Here is a 22,618-nt window from a genome sequence, read left to right on the forward strand (position 1 = left end):
GCGGCCACTCCTCTGAAACCCCTTTTAAACGGTGATACAATGGGAAACAAATAATAGTTGTTGTTTTTTAACCTTCTCTTTGCTCGATCAGCTGCTGGCTTGCTGCTTCTCCAGCAATATTCTCGAATACTTTAAAGTCACTGCCTTGTCTCTCTTCTCCCTCAGACATCCTCAAACACTATTTGATCTCTTTTCGCTGCTCTGTTATTTCACTGAGTAATATTTTCCATTTGTTTGCATGAATGTGAGCTTTACTCTCCTTTTTTTAAGACTTTCGAATTTTCCTACTTCCATTATCTCTAACCTGCTCTGCATGTGTATTATGGGACTTGCTTCCAAAAGTTGTAAGTATGACATGACTTGCCCGTCTTGTGGAAAGTGAAAGTGTCTCTCTGTCTCTCAAAGATCACATCTCATCTTAGTCTCGTCCCAAGTTTTTTTTTTTTTATAATAGAGAGATGTGTTAAAGCTAATTGGTTATTAGAGAAACCTTTCTAACTCAGTTTTAACACTGCTGAAACTACTTATTCTGTTCACTTGTGTTGCAAGGTACTGGCATTCCTAGCAGTTCCTAGAAACTCAGTTATAGTTTAAAAAATGGCCAAAATTAAGCAGCTTTCTTCATGAAATATGTCAGCCTACTATTTTTTTTTTATTTTGTGCAGTATGAAGGTAATTCCATGTGACAGACTGCCAAGAAACTAAAGATTTCCTACAAAAGGCTAACTGGGTCTGACCAGGATAGAAAAAGAAGAGGAAGGCCCAGATGAGCAACTGCATAAGACAAAACAAACACTTCTGAACATTAAACAAAAATCAGAAATTACAAGATTTAAAAAAAGGATATATTTTTATTAAAAGGCTAAAAGAAAAACATTTATTTGAATTAATATTTGTGAAATTGGTAATTTTAACACATAATATAATGTACATTTAGTTGGAGTTGCTACATTTTTACCGACTATGACTCTAACTCCAGTAACCCAATCATTGCCTCAGACTCTGACTCTGCAACCCTGATATAAAGTCCCACAATTCACACTGCACGTCAGGCCAAAAACCAAGCCATGAAGTCCAAGTAACTCTGTGTGTTGAGAAATAGATCAAAGCAAGGGGATAAAACCTTTTCTAAAAATTTGGAGTATTCCCAGGAGCATAGTGGCTTCATTTTTATGAAATGGAAAAGGTTTCAAACCACCAGGACTCTTCCTAGAGACTGAGTAACCTGCCCGGGGAGGTGACCAGGAACCCAATGGTCAATCTAACAGAGCTTCACAAGTCCTCTGCAGAGATAGCGAACCTGCTGGAATGGTAAGCATCTCAATAGCACTCCATCAGCCAGGTGATTATGGTAGACTGGCTTGACAGAAGTCACTCTTGAGTAAAAGGACTTTGAGCGAATGAGGTGAAAGATTTTCTGGTCTGATGAGACAATTTACTCTTTGGGCAGAACACCAAGCACTACGCTTGGCAAAGACCAGGCAAGGCTCATCACTGCTCAGTACCATCACTACAGTGAAGGGTGGCGCTGACAGCATCATGCTATGGGGTGAGGGGGACAAGGAGACTGGTTACAATTGAGGGAAGGATGAATGCAGGCAAATACAAAGAGGTCCTTGAAGAAAACCTTCACACACCCTCAGATTAGAAGGACTACATATCTTTTGGCGTGACACTGACCTGAAGCACAACACCAAGACAATGCTAGAGTAGATTAAGGGTAAATTTCTGAGAGTCCTTGAGTGGCCCAGACTTAAACCCCATAGGACATCTGTGGATATAACTGAAGATGGCAGCACAAAAATTCAATCTAATGAAGCTTAAGAGGATCTGCCAGGATGAATGGCCCAAATCCAGGTATCCAAAGCTCATACAGAATGACCCAAGAAGACTCCAAGCTGCCAAAGGGGCTTCTACTAAGTATTGAATTAAGAGTCTAGATACTTATATAAATGAGAACTTTCAGTTTTTGATTTGTAAAAAATGAGCAGACTTTTCTGAAAACATGTTTTCATTTTATGATTATGGGTTACTGAGTGTAGATTGATAGCCAAATATCTCAAATTAATCCATTTAAATCTAGGTACAGGCAACCATTGGTCTCAAGGGACCATGGCATACAGTATGCGCACGTGAATGAGGTGCTGACGGCACAGCACTTAATGTGGCTGTACTGCCCAATTTGTGAGTGGCAGTCCCTCTGGCAACGGCTACACAAAAAGTTGCCGTTTCCAGGATTCGTTCCCTGGATTACATTTTGCCTCGCTCTCTTCTCTGCTGCGGATTGATTTAGGGTGGTCTCTCGTTTACCGGCACCTCTTTAGATCTGCTGTCTCCAGCAAATGCAATTACTAGCACATTCTTTCCAGCCATTGACAATAACGCGCATGAACTTTAAGTTACGCTTGAAGACGTCCTTAAAGTGGAGGTGGTGGTGCCCTTATACCCTAGTGCCAGCAGCCAGCTCATTGTACACAAGATCCTTGGAGAACCTTCTGTCAGACATGCATTCGGCTGACAAGGCCAACCCTGCACCAACAGGGTGTAAACGCTAGAGATTTTGGCACGTGTAAGAAACTCCTCATTCATCACGTGATCCTGCCAGCCAGTATGTCAAGAATGCGCTTCTTATTAAAGGCATTTAATTGTCTTTCTTGTTTGCAGCAGAGGTGCCAGGATTTGCTGGCATAAATTCTACAACATAATAAAATGTGCAGAAAGTGAACAGGTCTGAATCCTTTCTGAATCCACTGTATATTATTTATGTTTTGTGGCGGGTTGTCATTGCTATCAGTTGGTTCCTATCCTTGGGTTTTTACAGACAACGGGTTCTAACTCTGGACATCCCCTTTATAGAAAAGATGATTAAAGACGATAAGTGAATGGATTTATGGATGGGCACACTTGTGTGATTTTGTAGTCCAGCAAATGGTTTGTGTTAAATGAATGTCAATGTCAATTTACTTATATAGTACATTTAAAACAACATAGGAATGGTGTGGCCAAAGTGCTTTACAATAAAAGAAGAAAAAACACACAATTAACATAAATAGAAATAAAATAAATGAACATAAAAAATAAATAATAAACAGCAGTAAGATTACATAATCACAAAGAGGAAACCATCAGTATTACTGAATGTCACAGAATGCAAGTGAATAGAAATGAGTCTTTAATCTCATTTTGAACAGTTCAATTGTAGACGACTCCTTTATGTGATGAGGTAAAGAGATCCACAGGCGAGGAGTAGCAGCTGCAAAAGCCCTGTACCCCTTAGTTTTACACTTGGTACGAGGGACAGCAAGAGACAACTGACCAGAAGATCTAAGCACTCTAGATGGCTGGTGTAAAACACACAGTTCAGATAAATAGGCAGGAGCGAGCCCATGTAACGATTTAAAAACTAGCAGCAAGATTTAAAATCAATTTGAAAACTGACAGGCAACCAGTGTAAATAAGCTAATACAGTAGAAGAGGGGAGAATGTTTTCTTAATTTTGAATATCTTTATCCATTGAGTTAGACAAAGTTTGGGTTATAAATAAATTGATAGTTTCTGCATTTTGAGGCTCCAGGCGTTTGGTTTATGGATCTACAACAGTTTTATCCTCCAGTTCTGATGGGTCGAAGAGGTGAGTGACATTTATATTCAGGGTGGCGCAGGGAGACGGAAAATTTTCAATTGACGTTCAATGCATGAATAAACACAGTATAAAATACATTTAATGATGAAATGTATTGTACAGGGTATGCAATCAATGATGGTAATCAATATTCATTCTACAACCCCAAATCAGAAAAAGTTGGGACAGTGTGGAAAATGTGAATAAAAAAAGAAAAAAGCAAGTTATAAATTCTCCTCAAATTTTATTTCATTGCAGTCAGTATGAACACAAAATAATTCATGTTTTTTTTGTCAACATCATTTGATTTGTAAATAAATATCCATTCTTGCCATTCAGGCTTGCAACACATTTCAAAAAAAGTTGGGACAGTGCAGCATTTATCACTTTGTACAGTTCCCCTGTCTTTTAACAACACTTAAAAGACGTTTAGGCATTGAAGAAATCAAGTGACTAAGTGTTGCAGGTGTTAGTTTGTCCCATTCTTCCTGCAAACAACGTTTTAAGTGCGCAACAGTACGGGGTCTTCGTTGACACATTTTTTGTTTCAAAATGCGCCAAAAATTCTCTATAGGAGATAAATAGGACAAATCTTCTTACGCAGCCATGCCTTTGTTATGCGCGCAGTATGTGTTTTGGCATTGTCTTGCTGAAATAAGCATGGGTATCCCTGGAAAACACATCGTCTTGAAGGCAGCATTTGTTCCTCCAAAACTGAGATATACTTCTCAGCATTGATGGTGCCATCGCAGAAGTGCAAGTTACCTTTGCCGAAGGCACTGACACAACCCCATACCATGACAGACCCTGGCTTTTGGACTTGTATCTGGTAACAGTCTGGATGGTCCTTTTCCTCTTTGGTCCGCAGCACACGGCGTCCATTTCTTCCAAAAAAGATACGAAAAACCGATTCGTCTGACCACAATACACGTTTCCACTGCACAATGGACCATCCCAGATGCCTCCGAGCCCAGAGAAGTCGACGGCACTTCTGGACACTATTTATGTAGGGCTTCCTTTTGGCACAGTACAGTTTTAGCTGGCATTTCCTAATGTAACTACGTACTGTAGTGCTTGAGAGTGACTTCCTGAAGTAGTCCTGAGCCCACGCAGTTATATCATTTATTGATGAATGACGGTTTTTAATGCAGTGCCGTCTGAGGGCTCAGAGATCACGGCCATTCAGTTTAGGCTTGCGCCCTTGGCCTTTGCACACGGTAATTTCTCCAGATTCCCTGATTCTTTTCACTATGTTATGCACTGTAGAGGGAGAAATGCCCAAATCTCTTCCTATCTGGCTTTGAGATACGTTTTTCTTCATCATTTCAAAGATTTTTGCCCGCACATGGTGGCAAACTGGCGATTCTCTGCCCATCTTTGCTCCTAAAGGAGTAGGTCTTTCCTCAATGCTGCTTTTGTACTGAATCATGATTGCAATCACCTGTTAACATCACCAGTTTCAAAGCACATCATTATTTAGTTATTACACCTCATTACTACCCCTGAATTGCCCCCATCCCAACTTTTTTTGGAATGTGTTGCAAGCCTGAATGGCAAGAATGGATGTTTATTTACCAATCAAATGATGTTGACCAAAAAAAAACCATGAATTATCTTGTGTTCATACTGTCTGCAATGAAATAAAAGTTAAGGGAAATTTGTAAATTACAGCTTTATTTTTTTATTCACATTTTCCACACTGTCCCAACTTTTTCTGATTTGGGGTTGTATGTTTTGAAGAAAACATCATGAAGGTGTTGTCCATTTCTCTGTACAGAATGGTCCGGATCGTCTGGATGACTTTGATTTATGCAGGGATGATTCCGGTTTGGCGTGAAGACGATTCTTCATGTCTTCAGTTCGCACACTTCTCGATGGTCCGGGATTTTTCGGGTGAAGTTATAGCGTAATGAAAACTGCATAATTAGATCTGGATCACCCTATACACATTCTGACAGCCTGTTGTGGAAATTTTGCATTGCTCGACATAACATATCAAGAGGAATGCCAACAATTTCCTCTTCAGTCCTACTTTCTAGTTCAGCACGTGTATGGTACACTTGGCTTTTAAGATGTCCCCACAGAAAAAAAAAATCACAAAGCTTGAGATCTGGGATCTCGGAGGCCACGGAATGTCACCATTGCGTGAAATGACACACCTTCCAAACAATCGTCGAATAGCTGCCATCAGTTGTCAGGCATTATGCGAAGTGAGGATTTTCTTATTTCAAGGCTGAACCCGTTTCTTCGAAATTACGCATCTCATGTTGTAATCGCATGAGCAGACGGGACACGATCATGACGTCCTAACTGATAATGACTCCAGAATTCCCTTTGTGCATCAGTCACATTAACAACATTGTTATAAAAGGCTTTCACAGCAAACACTCCACTGCTCCATCATCACTAATGGCAAGGAGTTCTAAACGGGGTTGCGACGCCCCAGGGTTACCAACACCTACTTCCAAAATTTTCAGTTTCCCTGTGCCAGCCTGTGTATGTACTGGGGCTGGGCGGTATGACCAAAATTCTACATCACGGTATTTTTCTAAATTATCCCGGTTTCATGGTATTCAACGGTATTTTATTCACCATGCATGAGTGGATTTTAACCAGATTTTTCACTGCAATTACTGCAGTAGACTGGCTAAGAATAACCTATTCCAATGTCATGAGAATTGTACATTCTACAAAAAAAACAATTTAATGTGCACACAAGTATTAATACAGGCTTGCATGGCCCCATAAACTGATAGTTTTCAAGGGGGTGGCACTAATGAAGAGAAGGAATCACATTGCATGACAGTTGCAGTAAAAATACAGAGCCTTTTTATTGAACAAATTTTGCAAACAACTTAAACTGTACTTTTGACAACATATTTTCAATCATCCAAAGAGGCATTTATACTTGGTAAGTAAAATATCCAGAGGTGCTTATCAAAACTTGTATTGCACTGAACATGTCTTAGAAATGGAATAAATAGTATGGAAAATAAAATTAGCATATTCATGTATTAGCATAAATAAATATAGAAAAATATACAGTCGCCCCTTGATATACGACTGGCCTGACATGCAAACAACTTGACTTATGACCAACATTTTTGTTTTGATTTACGACCAACATCTTGCGTTACGACCCAAATGCGGTCACGCGTATCCACTTGTGCGAATGTAAACAAACAGCCGAGAGCATTCGTAAGTGTTAGTCGGAGCCCAGATACGTACATGTGTTTGTGGATGTAATTTCAGTCAGGGCAGTGATTTATATACATATATAATTCACTAAGACCATGGCAAGCAAGACGCATAATTGCTAAGGAAGGAAAAGAAGGTAATGAAGGTAAAGAAAGTGATTGTTAAGGGATGTTAGCTAGCGGGCTGGCGCGACACATGATGATGTCATCAGGCTGAGTCAGCACCGGCTTGCTTTGGTGTGTATTATTACAGCAGTTCACAACATGACCAAGCTTTGAACTGAGTGCTCGACTACTGTCATTATTAACTTAAGAAACAGCGATCACAATCGAAACGAAGAAGGAAATTGTGCGGAAATATGAGAGTGGTGTTCGTGTGACCGATCTTGCAAATATGTACAGCATGTTGAAATCTACCATCTCGACAATTTTACAAAGAAAAGATTTGCATAAGGAGGCTCCTTCTAAACAATAACCACCTTCCTTTTCATTCTCTTCCTCCTCCCTTCCTGCAGCCCAAAGATGTCAAATTAAATGGTGAGCACAGTATGAAATTGTTGTTTCTGGTAGGCTAGGCACTTTTTATAACTTTTTGGTTAGTACATTAGAAAAATTATTGGTGTTTTGATAAATTATGCACATTACACAATCTTTTTTTATTATGAGTAGGTTAAGTAAGTGTTGCAGTGGGAGGTTCGGAACGCATTATGAGTATTTCCATTATTTCTTATGGGAAAAATAGTCTTGACTTACAACCAACTTGAGTTACAACCAGCCCTCGTGAATGAATTGAGTTCGTAAGTCAAGGGTCCACTGTATAAGCATTAACCTTTGTGCAAATATTAATGCAAGTCAGGCCTGCTAAATGAATGGTTAAATAAAGCCACATACCATATTTCTTTTTTAAAGCTTAGCTTTAGCCACCAATATATCTTGTTAGCTCAAGAAGCAAGGAAGAAGGAATGATAAGATAAGGCAGCCCAAGAATGGAAGAGGGGGAACATCTGCAAGCTCAAGGCCGACCAAAAAATGAGCGAAGCAGAAAAATAAAGATGAACAATAGACAGTAAAAATACCGGTGGCCAGCCGCAGAAGGGAGTCAGGAGATAATAATGGTTCCCATGCAAACTTGGGAAGCCAGCTGCAGAAGCAAGTTAGAAGGAACAGCGGATGAGCTGTTTTGAGCGAGGTCAGAATGATAAGAAATGATTATATAAACTGCGATTTTTGAACTGTTCGGGGCTCAGCTAGATTTGGCCTAATTAGATTGAGTTTGTGTTATTGTTTATTGCAATAAATCGAATTACTCCTTGCCTATCCTTCGACTCCTTTAGAATTTATTTAAAGTGAGAATCTTCAGCGTATTTTTCACTTCCACAATAGTCAATCTTCTTTGTAAACCAACTACACTTTCTGTTAATGTTAACACTCTCTGTCCACTGACACGTCAGCTATATGGATTGTAATGGCGTTGGTTATCTCGATCCACCGCTTGCTTTTTTTTTTAATATCTAGTACCTCAAGAAATGCGTCTACAAGTGACGTCTGACTCGAGTGTCCTCTGGCTTTTTCAGTTTTACCTGAGGACGTGGAGGGTGCCAATCTTAGTTCCATAAATGCATGGTATTCCAAAGCATGTTTGTGGCTAAGGTGGTGTAGCAAATTGCTTGTGTTGCCTCCTCTGGGGACAACTTTAGCTTGACAGCATTTGCAGTAAATAGTTGTTTGGTCCACATCCGACCTTTTAAAACCAAAGTATCTCCAGACAACAGACATGGCTCCTTTCTTCGGAAAAAGTTCTTCAGTGTCATCATGTTTAACTTTATCGTCTGCTACAGCTTCAGTTTTGGAATGTTCTCTGCCTATTTTCACCACGCAATACCTCCACTAACGCATGTACTCCTTTGCATGCATGTTCATCAGTGGAGCAGTGAAAAAGGTCCCCCCCTTAAACAGTTTCCCGCTGCGCCACATTGCGAACGGTGTTTAGGCTATTTAAACTGATGTTCCTGTATAAGAAAAATCGATATCATAACAAAAATAAAAAACGGTTTTCGGTATGAACCGGTATACCGCCCAGCACTAATATGCACTCTGTAAATGTATCTTACAATACATTTTGATTAATCTTTCTGGTAAGTTCCCCGGCATCACTGCTTCTGTAGAGTGAGTTTGAATCTGCCCATCACTGTCTGTGTAGAATCTGCATCTTTTCTCTTGTGTCTGTTTGGGTGTTTAATAAGTAGTGAAAAGTTAAGCAAAATGACACCTTTTATTGGCTAACTAAAAAGATTACAATATGCCAGCTTTCGAGGCAACTCAGGCTTCTTCTTCAGGTAGGATGTAATGTGTTTAATAAGGAAAACTTTCTTCATCCCACATCCCAAAGATTGTGAACTGTAAATTTGCGAGAATGAGTGAGAGTGTGGGTGTGCGTTAGTGTGCTCTTTCAAATGGAGGGCCCATACAAAGCTGAAATGGAGTAAGTGGATTTGAAAATAGATGAAGGAATGTTTATGCTTTGAGCAAGATGATGATTAGCACTCACTGCTCCAAGGAATAGGGTTTAATTTATAAGTACAGTAGTTCATCATCTGTGTGGAGTTGGGAAAACCCTGCCAAATGTTTGTGTGGGTGTTATCAAGATGTCCTGATTACCTTCTACATCCCAAGAGTACACATATAGGTCATCTGTCCCAGTGTGAGTTGATGCTCCCTACAAAAGACAGGCATCACATCCATAGCTAAATGTTTATGTAACAGGTAAGGTGGCAATCAGCACCACTGCTTCACAGCTCGGTGGACTTCGGTTCACCTCAAGGCTGAGCTACTGTCTTTGCAGCGTCCACATTCTTTTCCTTTGTGTGAGGAGCTGAATGAAGCCCCATGCCCCTCATCTGCATACTGTGTAGCACTGGTCTCAACTATCCATGTCTGTTACACAACTGTCTGGGGCTGGAGATATAAAAAGAACAGCACTGACAACAGTACCACTGGGGCAACCATTTTCAACAGCTGTGGTTTAGAGTGTTTTTGTTTTGTTTTTTTTTCCCTTATATATTTATATTATATATAATTTGATACTATCCGTATGTATGGTGTTCGCGTCAATACCCCATATGTATGGTGTTCGCGTCAATTTGATATTATCTGTATGTATGGTGTTCGCGTCAATAACCTGTATGTATGGTGTTCGCGTCAATACCCCATATGTATGGTGTTCGCGTCAATACCCCATATGTATGGTGTTCGCGTCAATACCCCGTATGTATGGTGTTCGCTTCAATTTGATATTATCTGTATGTATGGTGTTCACGTCAATACCCTGTATGTATGGTGTTCGTGTCAATACCCCGTATGTATGGTGTTCGCGTCAATACCCCGTATGTATGGTGTTCGCGTCAATACCCCGTATGTATGGTGTTCGCTTCAATACCCCGTATGTATGGTGTTCGCGTCAATAACCCGTATGTATGGTGTTCGCGTCAATACCCCGTATGTATGAACTCATGAACTCATCCTACCTCTCAATGTCATGCAGGTTAGCCCAGGTTTGGTCCCTGCCTTGAGAATGAAACTGCCAAAAGATGCTCCAGCCATTTAGAAAATGAGGCAAATTGCAAAACTGAACTAAGCAAATGGTGTTCACGTCAATACCCCATATGTATGATGTTCGCGTCAATTTGATATTATCTGTATGTATGGTGTTCACGTCAATACCACATATGTATGGTGTTCGCGTCAATTTGATATTATCTGTATGTATGGTGTTCACGTCAATACCCCATATGTATGTTTTCGCGTCAATACCCCATATGTATTTTGTTTCGCGTCAATACCCCGTATGTATGGTGTTCGCGTCAATAACCCGTATGTATGGTGTTTGCGTCAATTTGATATTATCTGTATGTATGGTGTTTGCGTCAATACCCTGTATGTATGGTGGACTAACATCGTCGACTGACTTAAACCCTTCGACAGCTCCGGAACCGTAAGTAATTTAGAACGTTTTGCCATTTGCTTGGTACATCGGAATCTATCTTTGGGCAGTTCAGTTTTGGCATCTGTCCTTCTGACATCTATTGGCAACCTGAGTAATGACGGCTGGGTATTAACAACAGTCATTATTTAAATTTTAGCCGATCTCAGATCTAAAATGACCTCGCCAACATAATTATAAATCCGACTCTGATTAGAGTCGTAAAATACGGTTTGTTTTGAAAATTTGTTTGCTGGAAAAATTCAAATGAGGTGCACCGAAGAGCTGAGTTCACATCTTGCAGCCCCGTTTAAACAGGAAGCTCTTCATTACATCGGCCGAATAGGTCTATTTTAAGCACAAATCAGTGCCATGATAACAAAATCATTTTAAGGACTTAAAAAAACAAATAATTATTTGCAGAGAAAAGTATGGATTTCACAAATGTAGAATTTGTAACCCGATTCAATCGGGCTCCCATTTGCTAGTATATTTATATTTGAGGCAAATTGAAAAACTGAACTAAGCAAATGGATGTTCACACTTTATGCAGCCATCCTTTCATTTTCAAACTACTAATTCAGGGTGACAGGGGCTGGAGCGTCACTTTATACACAGCATGTCAGGCGATGCCTACATGTAAAATGTTATGAGACAGAGCTGAAATTATTGTCGGCAATTATACCCTAAATCAAGATTTTCAGGCAGTGTTTCAGTTGTACTCCATTTCTTTTACGTCAACATCCTACTGCGGAAGAACAGGTATAGGCAGTCGCAGTCGTGACAGTCATAGATTTTTGTTCCTACAAGTTTGTTAATTTCACATCAATCCTGTGGTTCACTGATCCCTTCGTTTTAATTAGACGCCTCACTCCCGCGCTCAGCCTGCCATCCCCAAAATTAACAATAAGGCGACTTTTATTTCTCTTTGAAATTCAGAAAGGCATTTCTTGTTGCCATGGCTTTTAACTTTAATTTCTTGCCAGGAATTTCTATTTCATCATTAATTCATTTGAACCAGAAAGCAATTAATCACAAGCTGCAAACAACAAGAGAGACACCAACTGAGTTAATAGCGTTTTTACCTGTGTCATCACGCTTATTTTTTTTTTTATACTTATCTTTAGCATTAATAGTTATATTCAGATTTATTTATTTTTTAATATGGACAGTCATTTGGCAACAATAAAAGGTTAAATTTCAATCAGTCATTAGCCAACCTGCTATATCCTAACACAGGGTCTTGGGGGGTCTGCTGGAGCCAATCCCAGCCAACACAAGGCAGGAACAAACCCTGGGCAGGGCGCACACACACATACACACACACATACCAACCACACACACTAGGGACAATTTAGGATGGCCAATGCACCTAACCTGCATGTCTTTGGACTGTGGGTGGAAACCCACACAGACACGGGGAGAACATGCAAACTCCACGCAGGGAGGACCCGGGAAGTGAACTCGGGTCCCCTAACTGCGAGGCAGCAACGCTACCCACTGCGCCACCGTGTTGCCCAAGGCTAAAGGTGCAGTAATTAAACATTTAGTATGGCTAAGTATGCGTATTGATTAGTGCAATGCATGTGTCGTCACAAGCGGACGCTTTAAACAGTCACGACCCTGAAAGTACCCGAGATTATGGATAGATTAAAAAAGAATTCATTTCATTGTTGTGTGAATTCTTAAAAGATTATTTTTGGAGCGACTCCAGGCTAGGGTTATTTGACTTTGATTTCTGAGTGACTGTGGGACTGACGACACTTTGCTTTCATTATGTCTCTTTCCCCGTCACTGAATATGTATTACTTGTCTGCCTTCTCACTGTGGCACAATAGAAGTAGCTTCACAGTGGCACAGTGCTTAGTGGTGTAGCCTGACAGCTCCATAGATTTACATTCAACTCAAGTCCCAGGCAGCCACAGTCCATCTATGCAGAATCTACACATATCCTGCCAATATCTGCCTAGTTTTCCCTTCTACATCTCAAATGTACTGTAGTTTGAATGTAAATTTGTATGTGTATGATCTGTAATAAACTGGATTCCCTGCACAAGGCCCATTCCCCCATTATGCCCAATCCTGCTAGTGGCTGGATGAAGAGACTTGAAAATGGATGCAACGGTGGAAACATTGGGGCCTCCAAGGAAGAAAGCGCCAGCTAAAATGCTTCTGTCTTCCGAGTCTCTCTACGCGAGGACGTGAATTGGAAAGGGACCAGGACAGGCCCAGGGTGCTTTTTCATGGGCGACATAGTAGGAATACTAGCGGATTATCGTACACTGTAAAAAATGTCAGTAAATTCAATGGTAAAAATGATGTAAATGGTAAAAGTAAAATACCTGTTCTGAAAAAAAAGGAAAGTTACCTTATGTTCTACTGAAAATTACCTATATATCTGAAATAATACATTTCATTATTTTTTACAGCCTAGTCCTGTTAAATCGATATTTTTCTACCTTCAAAATATGCTACATACTATTTACTGATACATTACAGTTACAGGGCAGCACGGTGGCGCAGTGGGTAGCCTCGCAGTTAGGAGACCTGGGTTCACTTCCCGGGTCATCCCTGCGTGGAGTTTGCATGTTCTCCCCGTGTCTGTGTGGGTTTCCTCCCACAGTCCAAAGACATGCAGGTTAGGTGTCCCTGGTATGTGTGTGTGTGTGCGCGTGCCCTGCAGTGGGCTGGTGCCCTTCCCGGGGTTTGTTTTCTGCCTTGCACCCTGTGTTGGCTGGGATTGGCTCCAGCAGACCCCCATGACCCTGTAGTTAGGATATATGGGGGAGGAGAATCGCTGTTAATTTTACAGTGTAAAACTGTTAAATAGTGAAGGTAAACAAGTTGTAAAAGGTAAAGCGCCCTGTCAGTAACCCCGAAGTTACGTTATTTGCATAAGGACACGCCCCCTTTACCATGTTGTTCCTGGGTAACCGCATATCTTTGCACAGTAGGGAGAAAAACTAAAACAAAGTTAGCTGACTTATTTTTTTCTGCGTGCTGAAGGTTCTTTGAGTCTATGGAAGCTGATTTATGGTGGGTGGTATTCGATGAGCCGGCACACCTGTAGGACACCATACACCACAAAAGCAAACTTTACTTCTCCACCAGACAATGTGCCACAACTTCCCTAAACATTGAATTCTTTCCAATGTGCATAAATAAGCGGTACGTGTTTGCTATTGGTTGTTGTTACTTTACTGATGCAAACTGTGTACGGTGATCCTGACAATATTCTCTAATGGTTTATTGATTGGCAAGTTTATTACAGTGCATGGATTTCAGGTTATGATTAACTGTTCACTTCTACTGGAATGTGTTGTAAAGAAAAAACAGTTCTTTACTACAAAATTATACCGTAGACCTGGTAAAATTCTGGCATTCACAGCAGCCAGTACTTTACCATAAATTTTACATTTTTTTCACAGTGTATTGTTGTCCAGGAAATATGCTACTGCATCCTTGACATTGTAGAATATATGTACAGTACAATCCGTTTTAACCGGCCACCTTGGGACTGGAGCCATGGCCGTTTTTGCTGGTTAATCCGACATAGAAATATTTTTCTACATGAAAATAGGTATAAGGTATGTACTGTACCTCTTTGACGTTCCTGAAGAAACCATATCCACAAAGCTTCATCCACAATTTCGCACACAGGTTTTTTTTCTCATACAATGACTGGACAGAGTGGTGTAGCGGGTCCACAGCTCAAGTCAAAAAGGCCACTTTTTAATTCGCAGCTTAGCGAGGGGGCGAGGTATGTGTGGCCAATCGGTTCCCAGGGAATTTGTGATGCGGGCGATCCTAGCTTAAGTGCACAAGTGAGGAGTCGTCCTCATCCGTAATTGTTCTCGGGAACTGCTAATTGCCATATCTGATCCACGTCCCCGTGATAAATAGAAGCGCGAGGCGGCTATGGGGAGAACAGGAAAGAATGGGAGGTTAATGGAGAAGGAAGCAGGTAGAGGAAAGCCAGTGCAGGAGTACAAGAGAGCAGATTCAATGGAGCAAAGGCAGGCAGCTGGGAGGTGAACCCCTGCAGATGAGTGTTTGGCCGACACTCGGTGGGGCTGAAGAAAGCAGTCACACCAGCTCCGTGATCACTCATTGAAGACGACTGGCCGTCGAAAGGTAGCGGCAGTCGTGGAGGCTTTGGGCTGGTTTAGCCCCAGCGTGAGCGCCCTGGCCACTGGGGAAAGAACCCGAGTCTCGTTCCGGATGGTACCGGACCAGTGTAGAAGGCAGCTGTACCTGCAGGTAGGGCGACTCCCCTGTTGCGAAGCCCGATGGGAGAAGCACGGGAGCCGCCAGGTAGAAAGAAGGCGGCACTGTGGAAAATTCATAAAGGAATATGTAAACGGAAATCATTCTGAGCATAGGAGCCCCCTCATCTTCCAGGAAAGAAGGAAATGCATACATATAATATAAGGAAGAACTCAGGATTAAAAAAAATATATATTTTATTTTATTTTAGCAGGCCGGTTAATGCGAGGCCAGTTAAGAGGGATTGTACTGTATTTTTAAAAAGCTATATGCAACAGAAAACAATGCTATAGTAATGTACAATATAGCAATGCAGATTGATGTGCCATTGGATAATGGGCAATAACATACAAATTCTTCCTTAACATTCCACATAAAGCTAACTGTGGGAAAAGCAAGTAGTCTCCAGGTTTATACTAGCAACCTTAAGCTTGTTTGATGTACACTGCAAAGGCAAGATGCACTAGAAATTGCAGACATTTTGGATTCAAAGGGCATTACTGTAAGGATGATGGGCAAGCAGTCTGTAGGACTGCAGCCTTAATAACAAGAAGTAATGGAGTTTTCACTCAGTTCTGATTAACAATGTACAGGCCTGTATACTAAATGCCCTCTCTGTGGTGGTTGTCCCACATTTGGCTTCATATGAAAAGAAAGAAAAAGTTTAATACAAAACATGAACTTTTGCAAGCACTGTCATATGAAATTCAAGTGCTCCAGCAAACCACAAATTAGGACTTTCTCTTCAGTTCCTGCTACTAGGTGTGCTTGAAGCCCAATAACATACTGAAATTTGAATTCACAAACTGAACAGTTCAAAGCAGGGCTGTGGCTGTGGAGTTGGAGACAATTTTGGGTGTCTGGAGTCAGGGTCGGAGTCGGCAAAAATGTACTGACTCCGACTCCTAGTAAATTTAAATTGTAATGAAAAAAAATACAGCAAGTTCAAATGTCCCATTTCACAAACAATAGTCATAATTAAGTACTTCTCTGATGTAAGAATAAAGCCCAGTGCCTAGCTGTGTTACTCCTAGTGTGAAGTTCATCTGAGCTATTATACAACCTGACATTCACATATTGTAATCTGGATTAGGGTACATTACAAAAAGTGTTTTCATTTTGTTTCAGACTAGGGGGCTCCCCCCCGCTGGCTTCACTCGCCCACCCCTGGGTTTGATTTACCAGATAAACAATTTAAAGAGATTGTTATGTTCATGGGAATTGTTACATATGCATTATTTTCACTTTTATATTAAAACTTTTGTAAAAACAATATTTATCCTTTATTTCCTGCCCTGGGCATGGTTAAACTTTTTTCTCACACAACGTATAACACTGCTCGCATTGTGAAGGGTGGAGGGGAGCTGACCACACGCTAAGAAAATGCAGTCGGATCAGCTGTTTTGAAAAAAAAAAAAAAAAGTTTTGAACTTTTGCTGCTGCTGAGGTGCGTGTTCTGCTTGTCGCGCTGCGCGTCGATCATTTAAAAGCCTGTACAGCAGCTCTCCTTTTGCCACTTTGCGTCTCTGCTGCTCATGTTGTAAAAGGGTGGGGGGGTTAGGGGGCCTGAACACACGCTAAGGATATGTGCATGGACCATCTGCTGGCTTGCTGCAGCTGCTGCTGGCGAGCTGCTTGTTCTGCTTGTCGTTGTTTTAAGAGCTGGGAGCACATGAAGTGTGTTTGCCAAAAGCATTCCAACAACTGCTAGGTTTAATGTCTGTGAACTTGTTTTAAATTGTTTGTAAGTAGGGCGTGACGTGCAAAAGTCACTGTCTCACGGGTTTTGCTTCCTAAGGTTGTAATGTCTAGTGTCGTCAAAGTGTCTCTCCGAGATTATCAGGTCTCGTTCACTTTGCTCCACCACCCCGAAGGCATGCTACACTCCTGCCACTTCGCGTCTCTCCTTCTCGGATTGTGAAGGGGGGGTTGGAGGGTTATTGCTGAATGCACGCACGCTAAGGAGATGCGGTCAGATCAGCTGCTGGCTTTGTTCTCCTTGTCACGCTGTGCGTCGAACATTTAAAAGCCTGTATAGCAGCTGTCCTTCTGTCTCACTGCCTTGTCTCACGGAATGTCAAAGATCACATCTTGTCTCTGCCAAGATTTTTTTTTATAATAGAGAGATATAATGTGCTTAACAAGTTAATTTGAGTGTAAACAAGAGTAATGATGTAGGTGTAGATGTGTGCTTTGGCCTGATGTGTGTTCAGGGGTTCTTATCTTTTGTTTAAACTGGCCAAAACGGTAAAGAGTCAGCTTCCTAGCCAGTAGTTCTGTGGTTAAATGACGTGTTTGTTGCCTTCCTGCAATCAACATGGAAAATACGAGTAGCATATTAAATACAGAGGAGTCGGAAATCAGCAGTACCGGAAACTAAGGAGTCGGAGTCAAAGGATTTATCTACCAACTCCACAGCCGTGGTTCAATGATATAAGAAAAACTACGAATCCTCAGTTGAAATGGCTCATCACATACAGGCTGTAGCTAAGGATTTGCTGCTGTCATTCTGATTGGCTGAAGCTCATCTCCTCTTGAACCGCAACAAGGCTCTGTGAGCAAAATAAATGGTTCTTTAAAAATAAGTGAATGCAAAATATCACCTGAGGATCGTAACATTTGCCTTGTGGTAACACACAAGTACAGTATGTACCCCCAAGAATTTTAAACACATTTAAATAATACAGACAGTGCTCTGGTTAGAATAATAAAAATACATTTATATAGCACCTTTCTCATGCTCAAACCACTTTACTGAAATCCAAAAAGTTCAAATATACTCAAACATTAGGTAAAAAAAGTATTATCAGCATAAAACATGAAATACAAAATAAATACTGGAAACATGAAGCTTTGAATTAGAACATGTGACAATAAACTAGAAAAACAAAAATACTATCAAAAAAAAAAAATAAATAACCTGAACATCATTTGTGATACACAACCATATTATCTTGAGGACCTGGACAGACAGAAAAGGTCAGAATGTCAAGGTAAGTTGTTGATTTGAGTCGTCTGATCTCATTAATTTCGGGAGGTCATTCCAAAGTCAGGGCGCTATAAAGCTAAAGGCCCTGTAACGTATAGAGCATAGGTTAGTTTGGGGCACAACGAGATTGCAGGAATCAGAGAACCTTAGTGCGCAGACAGAAGCACAGTGATGGAGGAGGTTACCGATATGGACCAGGGCAAGGCCCTCGAAAGCATAGGTCAGTAATCGTATTTTAGATTTAATTGTGGGAAACACAGGGAGCAAGAGATGGTGGAGAAGGAAGGGTCTTATGGGCTGGCTGCTGTGGATCTGTGTAAGGACTCTGGCAGAATTTTGAACAAACTGGAGCGGTGATAACAGATGAGAAGGGGCACCTGCCAGTAGGGAGTAACAGTAGTCGATGTGCGATGTACAGTAATGCGATGTGAATTTTCCCTTGGGATTAATAAAGTATCTATCTATCTAATAAAAGCACGGCGTTTGTTAGCCTTCAGAAAGGAAGAAGAATGAGCGAGCACAGGATGTGTTGCAGAGGTAGAAATGAAGTTTCTTAATGTGATTTCTGTGTGGTATGGTAATTCCACAGATGCAAAACAAGAATATAGATCCTGCAATTTTATTTTTTGTTTAATAAATTACAATCTAGTGACATTTTACTTATAAAAGAAGCAAACCAGGTGAAAACACAGCAACTATCACGGACACACAGACAATAAGGAGGTTGAAATTACTTTTTCCCCAGGGGGAAATTTGGCTTTTTATAGATGCAATTTAGATAGATAGATAGATAGATAGATAGATAGATAGATAGATAGATAGATAGATAGATAGATAGATAGATAGATAGATAGATAGATAGATAGATAGATACACTCATGCACTATGGTCTTAACACACCCTAGAATGATTAAAAAGAAAGAATATTAAATTGTGTGCCATTCGTATTCCTGTTATACAATAAATCAGTTCCTTTCCAAGTTATTTAGTTATTTATTTATAACATTTTAACAAATAACTGTGTTTTCATTAATATTAACAGCTAGATTTGGAACTTATTTCAGTTCATTTTCTCCTTTCATAGGGTAATATTGACACTAATTTATGCTAGTATAGCCATTTTGTATTATTTGATATTACTCTATTGGGTTACACCTTCAAAGATATTACGTTTAAGAAAACTGAACTCTAATTAGTCACAGAACCTCCTCCACTAACTCACATCATTCGATTCCATTACTTGAATTGGACTCTTTCGTGCATGAAAGCTATACTGAGCCTCTACTTGCCAATTTGTCCTCCGTTTGTAATTCCATTGTAAAGTGCTGTTAAAAAGGATGTATTTAATGTTGTCTATTAACACCTGGAATCGCATTCCGTTACCCGTATTACTTCTGAATATGACTCATTGTCATAAAACTATGTAATAAGCAAAACAGTAATGACTGACTTTTGAATGAAGAATGACCCAATCTTCATAGTGCGTGACCACTGCACTCTTGCGTCGCCCAATCGTACAATACATTGTATGAGTGCTATGAAAGCTAAGTGGATTTTTTGCGGTAATTAATTAATGATGCCCATTAATGATACAATCTTAAAATGTGTCATTATAAGAAGATTATTCATTGAGTATTACGAGGCTGTACTTTCAGAGAATTTTTAGGAAAATACCCACGCATAGTATTTTAGGGTCAGCTCACGGTTATATCGGAATAACTTTCTGGTGTGCCTGAGAATTTTAAAATCAAAGTGCACAGACTGCATGTAGAAAGAAATCGATAATTTCTGCATCTTACTCGTTAGAGGGATATTGTGTCTCCGCGTCCCCTCAATTTGCCGAGGATTGAATTCCAGGCTTGTTCTCAGATCCAGGATGTCCTTGCGCAGCATATCCAATACCGACAGCTTCTGGTTTATGGAAGCCAGGACATCTATATCCCCATCAATAGTACACAGATCACTTGTATCAGTGGAGGAGTTCTTAACGCCGTTTTTCTCGCCTTCGTGTGGACAGTCATCAGTAGTCACTTTAGACATAATGAACTACTTGAAACCGTTAAGAACAAGAATTAGCTTCAGCGTGAAAGATGATCATTGAACTGCTGGAACGTGTGACGACGAAACGTGCCTTAGGCATTTAAAAGCTCCAACAGCTCACCGCAGACACGACAAATCTCCTCACGCCACTTTTAGCTACCAGCCGACAGGTTTCCGTTTCCGCTGAGATTGGAAGAGTTTATCGTCTTGCGCATGTGCTTCTTACACTCTGCGGAGGGTGCAGTTGTACGCATGCGCGTCACCTGATGGCTTTAGGAGACTTCATCAGAAATCTCTAAAACGTGCTGTCACTTTGCTCACACTTAAACAAAAAACCCGACCGTAGCACATTTTTTTATATCACTGTTGTTTTTATTGCTTAATGTGTTTTGCTGCAGAAAGTGAGATGTATGTCGTGGATTAAAAAAAGGATTCGCGTGGAAGGCTCCATTTACTTTATTGATGCCTTTAAATTTCACAGTATCCTCAAACTACTTTCTTCTTTTGCTTTTTATTTTACATGACTGCAACATAGACAGCTCTGGAACTTAAAAAAAGAGTAAAGAAATAAAGGAATATCTTCATAAAAGAAACAAGTACCAGAGATGAGGTATTGCTTTACTAAAAATTCTGAATATGCTTAACAAAAGTAATTGTGCTCTACAAAGAGACATACAATTCAGATGGATTGCTTTTTTTTTATAATTCCTGTTATATTTCTATTACTGCTCATTTAGATGTTTATATGTATTATATATGTAAGTGTTTCATGCTTATATTCTTTTGCTAAATTACATATGATATCTAGTCTGTGTAATTGTACTAAGTACTAAGTATGTGTTCAGAGTTGAAGAGTTTTAAACAAAAACATTCTATTGTAAGATATAATGACAATATATTGCATTGAATCAGAAAAACTTAATTGATTAAAAATTTAATTTGTACTGCCACCATTATATCCATCCATTATCCAACCCGCTATATCCTAACTACAGGGCCACGGGGGTCTGCTGGAGCCAATCCCATCCAAAACAGGGCGCAAGGCAGGAAACAAACCCCGGGCAGGTTGCCAGGATAAAGGAAAAGATGACTGCAGCAATGCACAGAGACATCCTGGATGAAAACCTGCTCAAGAGCGCTCTTGACCTCAGACTGGGGCGATGGTTCATCTTTCAGCAACAACAACAACAACAACATTTATTTATATAGCACATTTTCATACAAAAAATGTAGCTCAAAGTGCTTTACAAAATGAAGAATAGAAAAATAAAAGACACAGTAAGAAAACAAAATAAGTCAACATTAATTAACATAGAATAAGTAAGGTCCGATGGCCAGGGTGGACAGAAAAAACAAAAAAACTCCAGATAGCTGGAGAAAAAAATTAAAATCTGCAGGGATTCCAGACCATGAGACCGCCCAGTCCCCTCTGGACAGGACAATGACCCTAAGCACACAGCCAAGATATCAAAGGAGTGGCTTCAGGACAACTCTGCGAATTTCCTTGAGTGGCCCAGCCAGAGCCCAGACTTGAATCCGATTGAACATCTCTGGAGAGATCTTAAAATGGCTGTGCACCGACGCTTCCCATCCAACCTATGCAAAGAGGAATGGGCAAAACTGGCCAAGGATAGGTGTTGCCAAGCTTGTGGCATCATATTCAAAAAGACTTGAGGCTGTAATTGCTGCCAAAGGTGCATCGACAAAGTATTGAGCAAAGGCTGTGAATATTTATGTACATGTGATTTCTCAATTTTTATTTTTAATAAATTTGCAAAACCTCAAGTAAACTTTTTTCACGTTGTCATTATGGGGTGTTGTGTGTAGAATTCTGAGGAAAAAAATGAATTTAAACCATTTTGGAATAAGGCTGTAACATAACAAAATGTGGAAAAAGTGATGCGCTGTGAATACTTTCTGGATGCACTGTAAATATTGGAGAATGAATGCCTCATTGAGGGATCAATCAGTAAACTCTCTACATCCCACTTTTTTGGGCAGGAACTGCGTACGCCACCCCTACCTCTGGCATTTATCTTACCAATTTATGGTACTTTGCTCTTTTGCTTTCAAAGGTCTCCTGTACCCTTTCTTCAAAGGGTACCGTGAGCTCTAATAAAACCATCTGCCTTGCTGCTTCTGTATCTGTACTGAGCATGGTATTGCTGAGTGTAAGTTACCTGCCAAGGTCAGATTTTACATTCCATACTGGTGCTCTCGTAAGGAGGTGCTCCTCTGCAGTTGTTTCTGACTGTTTAACTAGCTTCTCTCCATCCCTGATGAAACTTATATAAGGTCACACAAGGTGGTAGTGCCTGTTGTAGGAGATGAAATAGCATTGAACATGGTACTGGCCATTTCCTTCAGCATCTGGTTGTGGTACCAGCATTAGTTTCCTTCCTCTAGTGCAGTAGGGCAGCAGCTGAGGACAATCTCCAGGGTCACTGAAAACGTAAGTGAGTCTAGGCTGCCCACTTTTCCACAGGTCCACCTAAATAAAAATGTTCGCTATACCCTTATTTCTG

At 40.4% G+C, this 22,618-nt stretch overlaps 1 protein-coding gene across 1 annotated transcript in view; it reads right to left on the reverse strand.

Annotated features, from left to right (window-relative positions):
• Positions 1 to 20,270, reverse strand: part of LOC120528042 (gastrula zinc finger protein XlCGF26.1-like) — a 66,275-nt gene extending 46,005 nt beyond the window's left edge. The window contains exon 1 of the mRNA XM_039752009.1: positions 19,853 to 20,270. Within this exon, the coding sequence (XP_039607943.1) occupies positions 19,853 to 20,093 (241 nt within the window). The 5' untranslated portion in view covers positions 20,094 to 20,270. The remainder of the gene's footprint in view (positions 1 to 19,852) is intronic.
• Between the last annotated feature and the right edge of the window lie 2,348 nt (positions 20,271 to 22,618).

This window comes from Polypterus senegalus, chromosome 4, assembly GCF_016835505.1.
Source record: "Polypterus senegalus isolate Bchr_013 chromosome 4, ASM1683550v1, whole genome shotgun sequence".
Classification (NCBI taxonomy): Eukaryota; Metazoa; Chordata; class Cladistia; order Polypteriformes; family Polypteridae; genus Polypterus; species Polypterus senegalus.